The sequence below is a fragment of the Theropithecus gelada genome, chromosome 19 (genome assembly GCF_003255815.1).
Source record: "Theropithecus gelada isolate Dixy chromosome 19, Tgel_1.0, whole genome shotgun sequence".
Lineage (NCBI taxonomy): Eukaryota > Metazoa > Chordata > Mammalia > Primates > Cercopithecidae > Theropithecus > Theropithecus gelada.
The window spans coordinates 31,699,560-31,712,240 of record NC_037687.1 but is presented as its reverse complement, the minus strand read 5'-3'; the positions used below and the strand labels follow the sequence as shown (position 1 = coordinate 31,712,240).

Genomic DNA, 12,681 nt, shown 5'->3' with positions numbered 1-12,681 from the left:
TGCAAGCTGTCTACCTGATAAAGGGTTAATATTTAAAAATATATGAGGAACTAAAACAACGCAACAGCAAGAAACCAAAAACTACTTGAAACACGGGCAAAGGAGCTGAACAGGCATTTCTCAAAAGAAGACATACAAATGGTCAGCAGGTATATGAAAAAGTGCTCAGACAAAAGCTTTGTTTGTTGAGATAATAATTTTTTGTTCATTTTGTTAAAATACTGAATTACATTGACTGAGTTTTTGAAAATTAAGCTACCCTTGCTTTTCATAAACAAAATTAAAAAATAATAAAAAACCAGTGTGGTCATGATATATTGTCTATTTTATAGAGACATGAATCTTACTTGTTAATATTTGTTAAGGGATTTATATTTCGGTGAGAGATCATCCATGACTTTCCCATTTTGTAGTTTCCTTGTCAGGTTTGGGTATCAACTTGTTCCTAGTCTGATAAAATGTATTTGTGTAAATATACACAGAATATTCTCAGGGAAAATTTATGCAAGTTTCTGTGTGTGTGTGTGTGTGTGTTTCATGAGTGCATAAGAGTTTGAGAAAACCACCAATAAATCTTCCTGAAGTGGCATTTACTTTGCGGGAACATTTTTTATTATGGGATCAATGCATTTTATATATGTTTATATATGATGATTCAGTTTTTCTATTTATCCTTATGTTCATTAAGTAAACTGTAATTTTGAATATTTCATCTATCTCATCTGCATTTTCTGTTATGTCGGCATAGAATTGCTCAGTTTTCTTTCACCTTTGTAAAGCTGTGTGTAGGGTCTGTAGTGCTGCCTCCTGTTTTGTTCCTGTATGGAAAAGGGTGCCTGCTCTTTTTTTATTCTTATTTTTCTCATTGTGGCCAAGTTCCATGTATCATTAATGTTTTCAAGAATAAACTTTTGACTTTATTAATTTTTCCTTAGTTTTTGTTTGTCCTCATTAGAAGCTCCCATTTTCCCATGTCATTGGTTTGATGTGTAATATTTACATGAGCATTCAATTTAAAATATTTTCTGACTTCTGTTTTTTTTTTTTTTTTTTAATCAGTTAACTCATTGGGAACTGAGAAGTCTGCTACTTTATTTTGATAATGCAGGGATACTATTTATCTTTGCAGAATCAGGTGAAGCCCAAAGTTCCCAGAATCTTCTAGTGGTCTCTGTTAGGGGTCTAGGCTGGCTGGGGTTCAATGATGTCCACTGGGGGCAACTTCCATGCCTTCTGGGGTCCTGAGTCTCCGTGGTTTGTGGGGTCTGGGTCCTCCCTGGATTAGTGGATGGCCAGAGTGGCGTAGACACTGGGCTCAGCTGAAGGTTCCCGTTTCTGGGGTGGAAGAGGCTCAGTTGCCTCCCGTCTGAGGGTCAAGCTCTGCAGCTGGGCATAGGTCACATCCTGGGGGACTTCAGATGTAGCAGCCTGCAGTGGGGGAGAGTGAGAGGGAAGGAATGTGATGGGGGTAGGGGAGGGCTGGGGGCCTGGAGAGGAAAGGACCAGCCTGAGTGTCCATCGGCCTGTCCTCTTCCGCCTGTGTGTCCTTTGTGTCCAGAATTCCTCGGACAGTGGGGAGGGAGGAGAGGCCATTTCTCTCCTAGGTCTGGAGTGTTTCACCCGGGCATGTGTCACTGCCTGGGAGTCTTCATCGGGTGGTCTCTGCTGGAAAGAGACACTGGTGGAGGGTGTCCTTGAGTACCCCTGACCTCCTGGAGTCAATTTTCTTCACTGTTCCCAGGGTGATCTGATTACATCCCTTTCCTGATGGAATCTCAGGGATGCCCTAAGGCCATGGAGGGTCTGGCCACTCCCTCCCTGTGGTTCTGGCCTCTCCTCCTCACTCTGACCTTGCCCATTTGACTGCAGCCTAATGGCCGCCTTCCTGAAAGAGCTCGCTGCTGCCTCGGGGCCTTTGCATGGCTGTTTCTTCTGCCTGCAGGGGCTCGTCCATTAGAGGATCCTGTGGCCCCCTCCGTCTGGGCTTCTCAGATGACAGCTGAGCAGACAGCCCTCCCCTTACCATTCAGACTGGCCCCACTGCCCCACACTGTCTGCCCTTTCCCTGGTTTATGTTTCTTACAGCACATTGCACTGCTGGACACTGAATTTATTTGCATTTTGTCTCCCATCACGAGGTGAGCTCAGGAGGCGGGGGCGGCTCTGCTCCCTGCTGTGTCTGCAGCTCCCACAGGGAGCCCGATCCACAGTGAGCTCCCTGGGAACACTCGCTGGCTGAATGAATGAAGGGAGCCCAGGGGACCCGGGTGGTTCATCTATTCCTCATCCTCCTGAGGCCTGGGGAGTGCTCTAACCACCAGACAGCCAAACAGAGGAGGAGGAGAGGGAAGGGGACCCGGGAGGAGGCCCGTGAGGTCCCAGGACAGCAGGAGAGAGTGAGGTCACAACAGGCAGGAGGCAGCGTGCTGGACAAGGAGGGGTCCACCGTGATGATGCTGAGAGCCAGGGGAAGAGGACAGAGAAGTCCTGCAGGATTAGATCTGGCACCAGGAGGTCTTTGGTGCCCGGGACAGGGGCGGGGTCTCACCCGACTGTCCAGCTCCACCCCGTCCTCAGGCTGTGTGTCCTTCACGGCAGCATCTGCTGGGGCAGAGCAAGGGATTTGTCTCCTGGGAAGGTTCCCTGGGACCGCTCATTCCTGCCGGACCCTGCCCTGTTCCCATTAGGGCCACCGTGATGCAGGGAGGGGCTGTGATGTCCCCGAGGTCCCACAGTGTGGGTTCAGACCACCTCCCCCAGAGTCCCTGACCCTTACCAGCCTGTACTCCTGCCCCCATTGCTATTGAAACTTTGGGGCCCGCATCTCCACCCCAGGTGCACCCCCTCTGCCTCTCACTTACTGGGGTTTTCTCCCTGGATGTCAGCAGCTGGGCTGGACCTGGGGGAGGATATGGGAGTGTGAGGGGCAGTGAGGTGGCTGTTGGGGTGGGTGGGAGTCTGAGGCCTTCTGGCAGAATTACCTCCTCTGTAGACCCCCATCCTTGGGCTCTGGCTCTGCACCCCCTGGAGGACGTTGGAAATCAGCCTGTCTCTGGGCTGGGGAAAGGTGCACAGAGTCTCAGCTCTTGGAATGTTAGAACCACCTGCCTTGCACATGCAACTCAAGAGGAAGATAAACCCAAAAATACACTTGCAAGGATGTTTTAAATCCTTCCTAAGTGTAGAAAAACCGCAAGAATAAAGCACTTCCGTTATGCCCTTCTTTATTTTCTTCTTTCTAGATTTTCTCACTGGGAATTTCTGGAGCAGTTCCTAAGCTGATCTCTCCTATCTGGACTCTCTTTGGCTAGCGCCCTGAGCCCACCCTGCATCGGCCCACGGGTCCCCCAATTTCCTTCTTACCTGATGTCCTGTGTTTGCCCTGACGCCAGTGTTGGAGGAGGAGAAAGAAGAGGAGGGAGAGAAGCAGGATGGAGACCACCAAGACCCCGATCAGTACCTCCCAGTGCCTTCTCAGACCTTGGGCGTGATGACATCAGGAATGGGGATGATGTCACTGATGTGAGCACCTACTGTGCGCACACCTACTGTGTGTGCTGGGTCTTTCTTTCATTACCTCCAACCCTCACAGCAGTCGTGCAACTTGAGATTGCCACCCTCTCTCCACCCATTTCACAAAGGAGGAAACTGAGGCTCAGAGAGGCGAATTGCCTGCCCTGGGCCCCCAGCCAGGAAGCAGCAGAGCTAGGAAGGGAACCCGGGACTCTGACCTGCAGCCCTTGTTCCCTGCACCAGAGCTGAGCCCCAGAGTTGCAGGGAAAGAGCCTGACTGTCCTGAACCACAGTCCTGCTCCCCTCCCCTGCCCCAGGTCACCGTCACCACTGCAGGTGGGACAGCCCCTGTGGAATCGACTCTGGGAGCCTTCCCTGGGAGGCCTCCTCTCCCAGGAGGTCACAGCTGGGAGTCAGAGCTGAAAGGAACGTTCCCACCCGCAGGCCTCTCTCCTTTATACTTGGAGAAACTGGGGTCCAGGCAGGGGAGGGGCCTGTCCACGTCACCACCTCCAGAGGAGCCTGAACCTAGGACAGAGCCCACCCCTGTCCCCCAGGGACCCCATTCACCTCCCACTCAGAGCCCCTCATCACCACTCTGGGGGTCTGACCCTGTAGGCATGAGGGGCTGGTCCTCAGAGCCTGCTGGGTTAGAACAGGGACATGAGGGCTGGGGCTGCCCTGCCGCCCACCTCAGCTCGGCTTCTCCTCCCAACATCTCCCTCTGCCTTGACCCCTCATCCCGCATTAGCCCAGCCTCAGGGCCTTGGGAGGCTGCAGTACCTCCCAAGTCACTGCCCAACTCCCACATCCTTGGAAGCAAGCCCAGCTGAGAACTGGAATGAGGACTTAGATCCACTAAGCGTGTCTTGAGACAGGCCTCGGGCTTTGGAAACTCTCTGGACAGAGGCCTCTAAGACTCACCAGCTGCTGAGATGGACCTTGTGGGTGAGGGGCTGGGACTCTCCAAGGATCCTGGGTAGAAGGACAAGAGGAGGGTGAGAGTCCGGGGTTTCCCCGGAGTCTCCATCTCAAATTGAACCTCTTCCTACATCTGCCCTGTGGCTTCCCAGGGACCTTGTCTCTTCCCTCCTGGCACCTTCTGGACCCCACAGGTAAGGGAGAAGAGCATGGGCAGGCCTGGGAGGACCCTGTTGTCCTCCTCCCCTCTGAGGGCTGAGTCTCCCCTTGGCTGAGCCCCCCTTCCTCCGTCCCTGCCCAGAGTTCTCCTGGGGGCAGGGCCTGAGCTGAGCCATTGAGCTCAGAGGGGACAGGGTCAGGAGCCTCACCTAAGACAGTGAGCTCCACGGGGTCACTGGGGTGTGACAGCAGGTAGTAGGAGAAGCTGCGTGAGCTGATGCACCTGTAGGTCCCCCCATGCACTGAGGTCACAGGACCCATGGGGAATTCAGCCCGGTGCAGCTGAGCTCCGTGCTGTGATCTCAGACGCGGCAGGGGATGGGCTGCCCCCTCCTTAAACAGAAGGAAAGTGTCCATCGGGCTCCGTGACTGACACAGCAGGGTCACGCTCTCTCCTGAGGTCACAAGAGGACTCGGCAGGACTGAGAGGATGGGTTTGCTGTAGGCTCCTAGGACAGAAGGGGGCACCATGTTAAATGGGTCTCCCACCTCCCGCATCATCCCCAGGGCTGGGCTGTAAGAGGGAGACGCCCCTGAGAGCTGACCCCTTTCCTGAGGACAGAGCCTGGGGCTGGGACTCCTGAGTGTCCTCTCACCTGTCATCACCAGGTCCAGGGGGTCACTGTCCTCTGACCAGTCTGGATGGCTGTGATAGTAACAGCGGTATCTCCCTGCGTAGTGCTGTGTCATGGATGGGATGGAGAACTTGGCCTTGTTCCTGGGCTCCAGTGGGTTCTGTATGTCCCAGGGTGCTGGGCTTCCTTCTTTATCCAGACGGTACTCCTGAGCGTCCAGGGTCCCCTGACACCAGATGGTCACGGGGCTCCCCCAGCTGATCACAGAGCCAGGCTCAGCCCAGACGGTGGGTTTGGGGAGGGGCCCTGGAAGGAAATCAGAGGCTGCATCCCAAGACGTCCCTCAGCCCTCAGATCCCAGCTCTCAGTCCCAGGACCCTTCAGATGTCGCCATCAGTCACCCAGAACTGCTGTCTCCTCTCCCAGCTGCCCATGGGTGTCCCCAGGGAGGAGGAGGGACCTGGGACAGCTGGGGACAGACTCACCTGCCTGCACACAGGTCCTGGAGCCCAGACTCAGTCCTGGAAGAGAGTTCCCTGTGAGAGATTTGCCCCTGAAGCCTGAGCAGGTCCTCTCTTTACCCTGAGATTTTTGAGTCTCCTAAAGAACCAGGGCCTGGCTGTGAGGCAAAGTTCTTCCAAGACTCGGGTATCCCCTCCCCCTTTTTAAATCTCACCTAAGCAGAACAGGACCATGAGGGTGGGAGTCATGGCGTCTCCTCCCAGTGGCCCCAGCTGTGCAGATGGATGAGTCCTCAGTGCCGGCGGGACAGAGAGACACACGGTGTGTGGCCGCTCGGAGGCTGGGTCCTTCTAGTCATGAGGTTGTTCCATCAGCAGCCCGCAGGAAGGGAAACTGCCCTCATTTGAACCCCAGCCTGGCTTTCATTTCCCCAGGGCTAGGGCTGGGGCAGGCACCAGGTTCTCTGCAGACATTTCAGACAGAAATGGGGCCTCTGATCCCAGCCTGCTGTCTCCCTGATCTTAATTCCTCTCTTGCCCAAACATCAACCCGTATGTATTGTGTATTTGCAATAAGCCTGATGCTGGGGGTACATCATTGAACAAGTGAAACAAACAAACAAACAAACAAACAAACAAAAACCTGTGTTTTCAGAGCACAGGTGAACCATAAACCTTCCTATTGCTGCCATAACAAATCACCACAAACTTAGTGGCTTAACATAATGTAGGTTTCTTGACTTACCATTCCAGAGGTCACAAGTCCAAAATGGGTCTCCTTGGGCTAAAACACAGTTGCCATCAGAGCCGTGTCTTCCTGGAGTCTCCAGGGAGGATCCGTTCCCCGGCCTGTTCAAGCTTCTGCAGGCTCCCACATTCCGGCCTCACCATTCCTTCCATCCTCAAAGCCACCAGTCCCGTTATCCGGCCCCTGCTTCCATCCACTCACCTCCTTCTCTCACTCTGACCCTGCTGCCTCCCCCGTTTCATTTACTCAGCCCCTTGCGATTACATTAGGCCCACCTGGATAATCTCCCCAACCCAAGATCCTTAACTTAATCACATCTGCAAAGTTTGTTTTGCCACATAAGCTCCCCCTATTCACAGGGTCTGAGGCTCAGGACGTGGACATCTCTGGAAGGTCACTATTCTGCCTCCCACAGGCCTTCAGGGACTCCTTTAGCCAAATCTCTCAGAAACCACTTCTCTGTGATGACGCAGAGCAGCTGGGCACCCCAGTTGAACGCTTGGTGGGCCAGTGTGCAGCCAGGTCATGGTCGGCTACTGATGTCCCACGGGGCCCCGCCTACGTGAGGCCAAACGTTCCATCTCTACCAGAGCCCAGTAGCCACCTAAAAACTGTGCTGCAAAACAAAACTCATTCTCTTCAGCGCCGGCACGATGTAGCTCCAAAATCTTTTTTTTTCTTTCTTTCTTTTCTGAGACGAAGTCTTGCTCTGTCACCCAGGCTAGAGTGCAGTGGTGTGATCTCAGCTCACTGCAACCTCCGCCTCCCAGGTTCAAGCGACTCTCCTGCTTTAGCCTCCTGTGTAGCTGGGATTGCAGGCACCCACCACCACTCCTGGCTAATTTTTGTGTTTTTAATAGAGATGGGGTTTCACCATGTTTGCCAGGCTGGTCTCGAACTCCTGACCTCAGTTGATCCACCCGCCTGGGCCTCCCAAACTTACTGGGATTATAGGCATGAGCCACCGTGCCCAGCCAAGCATAGATTTTAAATGTCTTCGCTGCAGATAGATGTTAGTATGCGGAGTGATGGACATGTTAATTGGCTTGATTCCATCATTCCGCAATGTATACATTTATAACACATTGTACTCCATAAATATATATAGTTGGTGAATTCAATATTTGGTAAAATTATTTTGAAAAGAAAAATAACCATAAATAGATAACAAGCACGCAAAAAGGCCAGATAGCTTCAACCCTCAGACCACTGCCTGCGTTAGCTTCCACCCTCAGGCTGCTGCCTGTGTAAAACACTGCAGGTGGTCAGCTCTCAATAATCATCCATTCGAATGGGCATGTCCTGCAATGATCTGGAATTGTGGTCTGTCCTAGATGGTGACTAATCATTTTCTGCCTCTGATCTCCTTAAAAGGATAGAGAGGGCAGGGCGCGGTGGCTCACATCTGTCATCCCAGCACTTTGGGAGGCCGAGACGGGCGGATCACGAGGTCAGGAGATCGAGAACATCCTGGCGAACACACTGAAACCCTGTCTCTACTAAAAAAAAAAAAAATTAGCCGGGCGTGGTGGCGGGCACCTGTAGTCCCAGCTTCTAGGGAGGCTGAGGCAGGAGAATGGCGTGAACCCGGGAGGCGGAGCTTGCAGTGAGCGGAGATCGCCCCACTGCACTCCAGCCTGAGCGACAGAGCAAGACTCAGTCCCAAAAAAAAAAAAAAAAAAAAAAAGATGAGAGGACCTTCTAATTTTAGAACTGAAACATAGGGTGGGAGGGGAAGGAGGAAGTAGAGGTTAAAACAAACCCAAAATAAATCATGTCTAATGGTCAGGAAGGCAAAGAAGGAGAGGCTTACAGGAGGCTGAAAGTCAAAGTGCTGGGAACTGCATGAATACCGCTGCATTCAGGTTTCCAAGCACCTGCGTTTAGTACCTCATTCCGTATCCTTTGGGATCACTCTCAGAATCACGGGGCAGTATCTCTTTTCGAGGATTTCCATGTGTGTCTCCACACTGGTGTGTAAGGAGCTGATGGGCAGCTATTTCAGCCAAAGCCTGATGCATCGGACAATCTCTGGGGAAAAACAAACTCCCAGAAATGGGGACTGGAAAGTCATATACGTATTGCCGAGTGTCTCCTGTTTTGTAGGGAAGTTCTGTATCATGGTCTGCAACTATCAGAGATCCTGGTGTGGACCTGTCCTTGTTACCTGCTGCAGTGGTGTCCGCGATGCGTGCTGATCTCAGAAATTCCTTCCCTTCTCTCTTTCTCTACCCTATTCCCTTAACCCTGGTACCCAAATCAGTTACCTGCGCTCATAACCTTACGTCCTGCTTTCAGAGTAACCTGTGCTAGGGAAGGAGTGGGAAATATGCCAGGAAGTTTTTCGATGTCCTCACCCCTTTTCTAACCGCTCAATATGACTTGCTGTTACCAGTCCTGGACTTCTTGTATTTTGCTGCTTTTTTTTGAGACAGGATCACGCTCTGTCACCCAGGCTAGAGTGCAGTGGTGCAATCTCTGCTCACTGCAACCTCAGCCTCCTGGGTTCAAGCACTTCTCCTGCCTCAGCCTCCCGAGTAGCTGAGATTACAGGCAGCTGCCACCACACCAGGCTAATTTTCGTATTTTTAGTAGAGATGGGGTTTCACTATGTTAGCCAGGCTGGTTTTGAACTCCTGATCTCAGCTGATCTGCCTGCCTTGGCCTCTCAAAGTGCTGGGATTACAGGCATGAGCCACCACGCTCAGCTAATTTTTGTATTTTTAGTAGAGATGGGGTTTCACCATGTTAGCCAGGCTGGTTTTGAACTCCTGACCTCAGGTGATCTGCCCGCCTTGGCCTCCCAAAGTGCTGGGATTACAGGCATCGGCCACATCACCCAGCCTCATTTTGTTTTTGTAGTCATGCACTCACCGTTCAGTAAATCTTATCCATCCTTACTTAAGAAACATTTAAACATGTCAACCTGTGGCCATCCCAGGACACAAGAGATAAAGGTGAGCAAAGCAGATATATTGGATTCACAGTAACCCAGACTTCATTTCCAGTTACCTCCCCTTCTGGAAAATCTAGCATCCTAGCAAAAACTAAGTTGATAAAATCACTACACAAAAAGTTTAGAAATAGGACCAGTCCCGGGAAGGAAAGATTTAAAGCAATAGGACAGGATGAAAGAAATACTCACTGGGTACTGCACTCACCTCCTGGGTGCAATAGTCTCATGTAGCAAACCTGAGCATATATCCCCATATCTAAAATAAAAGTCAAAGTTCAAAAAATAAAGAAAAAAAAGAGAAAGCAATCACATATTTTGTGGATTTGAGATGGAGGGTGGTGAGGAAGCTGAATGAGAGGTCAGATGGTGATGATGAGTTGGCATTATCTGAATGAAGGGATGCCTGGGGGTGGAAAGAGAAGCATTGCAGGTGGTCCTGGGCAAAGGTATTTGAACGGGTGGATCCTAACGCCTTACAAGAAGTAAAAAGACCACAAGAATCTTTTCATTCTTTTCAAAGTATGTTTCACTGTAGAATCAAACTTTTGTGAGATACTAAAAACGACTTAATTGGAATGATTCATAAATTTCCAACTTAATTTGGGGGCACGGGTGTTCTGTGATTCATAAGAACTCATGTTTTATTGTTTCGTTTTCTTTTTTTTTATGATTATACTTCAAGTTCTGGGATACATGTGTAGAATGTGCAGGTTTGTTACAGATGCACACACGTGCCACGGTGGTTTGTTGCACCCATCAACCCATCATGTACATTAGGTATTTCTCCTAATGCTATCCCTCTCCTAGACCCCCAACTCCCTGACAGGCCCCAGTGTGTGATGTTCCTCTCCCTGTGTCCATGTGTTCTCAGGATTCAACTCCCACATATTAGTGAGAACATGCCGTCTTTGGTTTTCTGTTCTTGTGTTAGTTTGCTGAGAATGATGGTTTCCAGCTTCATCCATGTCCCTGCAAAGGACATGAACTCATCCCTTTTTTCATGGCTGCATAGTATCCCATGGTGTATATGTGCCACATTTTCTTTATCCATTCTATCATTGATGGGCATTTGGGTTCGTTCCAAGTCTTTGCTATTGTGCATAGTGCCATAACAAACATACGTGTGTATGAGTCTTTATAGTAGAACGATTTAGGATCCTTTGGGTATATACCCAGTAATGGGATTGTTTCATGTTCAACTGATATCACGTGACACCGAGAAAGATGATTCTTAGCTCCTACCCCACGTTGCATCTCCTGGGCAAGGGTCAAGTTATGACTGGGTTTAGTGAAGTTTGATCAGTTGGGGGTTGACTGGCCCATGGGGGGATCCCCAAAATGTCAGCATGTGGAAAACTCTATGGTTGCTCAACTCTCCCTTTGGCTGAGTCATTCCTAGCTCATGCTAGACTCTGCCTTTCTCTATTTTGAATATAGCTCCCTTGTTTCCTGTCTCTGTGCTGTCAGTCTAGTGAGATTGATAAGATAGTTGTCCCAGAATAGAATAAATTCTTTCCCTGATCTCCAACCACTGATTCACTGCACTGAACTGCCTGGACAATGAACTAAACCCTAACCTCTACATTAATCAACTTAATCTCAATTTTCAAGCATAAGAATACATTTAGCCTTAGATTGCAATAATCTGGACTTCATCTGAAATTACTTCAAATGAATACTATTGGCCCTTGGACAGGAACATTTTCTGCCTTAAAATGATTTTTCTTGTTTTTAAGGTGCCCATTATATATATATATGTCCAGTTGTAGTCTAGGGTGACAAGATGATCAACCAGGTGTTACCCTAAGATTACTTAAACAAAAGTACCTGGAAGAATTTGCTCGGGAGTTTTTCCATGGTTTCAAAGAAAGACACTCCAAGTGTTCTGATAGTCTTTTGGGTGTGGGAGAGCAATGGAGTTCAAGTTGCTATGAAAACACTTGCCATCAGTTTGTCTGCTCTTACCCTGTGTCATTCCTATAATCCACAGACCCAGGGTCTCCCAAGCACGGAGCATCTCCAGGTTTCTGGAGGACAGACTGCATTCCATGCTCTCCATTTCACTGTTGTACATTTCAGGTTGTGGCTATTTCCTTAAGTTTATCACCACCACACCTGCCTTCTGCTTTTAGTTGCCAGGAAATACAGTCCCACACCACTAGAATGTCTGGAGTAGTACTTGGCAAACCAGATACAAGCCTTCAAAGAGTAAAATTTCTCCCACTCCTAGGCAGGTGTCTGGGAAGGAACATTGCTGCTGTTCATCTCTTGGATGGGATCCAGAATCCTCCCAAGACTTGGTTCCTGGGTCGTATAGGCAAGAAGAGGGGAGAGGGAGGATCCGTTTTATGGATTTTATGGTAGTTTGCCAGGATGTGGATGATAGAAGCTCAGTCCACACTTGGTTAATAAGTCTCTCTCTCTCTCTCCCATCATGTCTTGCAGATGTACATGTAGCTAATACATTTCCATATCTCCATTACAGATATGCTTCTCTTGCTCCAATGCCTCCCTCACTATCCCCACTTCTGTGATATCACAATCCAACAGCAGAAGCCACTGGAAAACCCCAAGGGTCCTTAAGTACATCTCTGAGACTTTTATATCAGGGTTAGATTTCTCTGTTGGATTCAGGGACTTTGCTCACATTTTAAGGGTTAAGTGTGAAGATTTTCCAATTCCCAGCATGGCTTCAAAGACAGTGGGGACTACCGTGACTGGCTTTACCTCAGACACTACCCCCAGTCTCTCTGTCTCTTGGCCTGGCCGCCTCCCCCATGGACCCTGAAATCACACAAGATTCTGGACCTTTGGCAGCACATAAGCTGAGAATCATCCACCATGTGGGAAGCATCAAAGGCTCCCTTATGCTCAGCTTTGAATTTGAGGCTGTGAACAATGTTCTTATCTTTCAGTTTTGGGTTTCTCCATTTGAGCCTGGCCTACCACCTGTGGACAGGCTTATCTGAGCATCTCAGTGTGCTACTAAGGGCCCTCATTTTCAGGCTTCTTTTGCCATCTCTACCTCAATTCTCATCACACTTCGTTTGTCCCATCTACTGGGACCATGGAAATGTTTGCGTTCGTCTTACCCATGAGGTTACCTATTAATCTGAATATCTGCTTCCAATGCCTTTCAGCATTTTCCTCACCTCCATCTACTGGAAATTTCTTACTTATTTTTCCAAGTCCTAGCTTAGGTGCCACTCCCTCCAAGAGGCTCTCTGAGCACCCACACCCCCAGCAATGAGGTCTCTCTCTGGTCCTGGAGCTTCCTGTGCTGCCTCT

The 12,681-nt window shown here is 49.8% G+C and overlaps 1 protein-coding gene across 1 annotated transcript in view; it reads right to left on the bottom strand.

The window, feature by feature from the left end:
* Positions 1 to 894: 894 nt before the first annotated feature.
* LOC112611934 (leukocyte immunoglobulin-like receptor subfamily B member 2) overlaps positions 895 to 12,681 on the bottom strand; it is a 36,818-nt gene continuing 25,031 nt past the window's right edge. The window contains 13 exon segments of the mRNA XM_025365889.1: positions 895 to 1,428; positions 1,508 to 1,557; positions 1,560 to 1,665; positions 2,549 to 2,601; positions 2,862 to 2,899; positions 2,982 to 3,057; positions 3,364 to 3,480; positions 4,108 to 4,158; positions 4,438 to 4,488; positions 4,803 to 5,102; positions 5,250 to 5,534; positions 5,714 to 5,749; positions 5,905 to 6,040. Coding sequence (XP_025221674.1) covers positions 1,282 to 1,428; positions 1,508 to 1,557; positions 1,560 to 1,665; positions 2,549 to 2,601; positions 2,862 to 2,899; positions 2,982 to 3,057; positions 3,364 to 3,480; positions 4,108 to 4,158; positions 4,438 to 4,488; positions 4,803 to 5,102; positions 5,250 to 5,534; positions 5,714 to 5,749; positions 5,905 to 6,040 — 1,446 coding nt within the window. The 3' untranslated portion in view covers positions 895 to 1,281.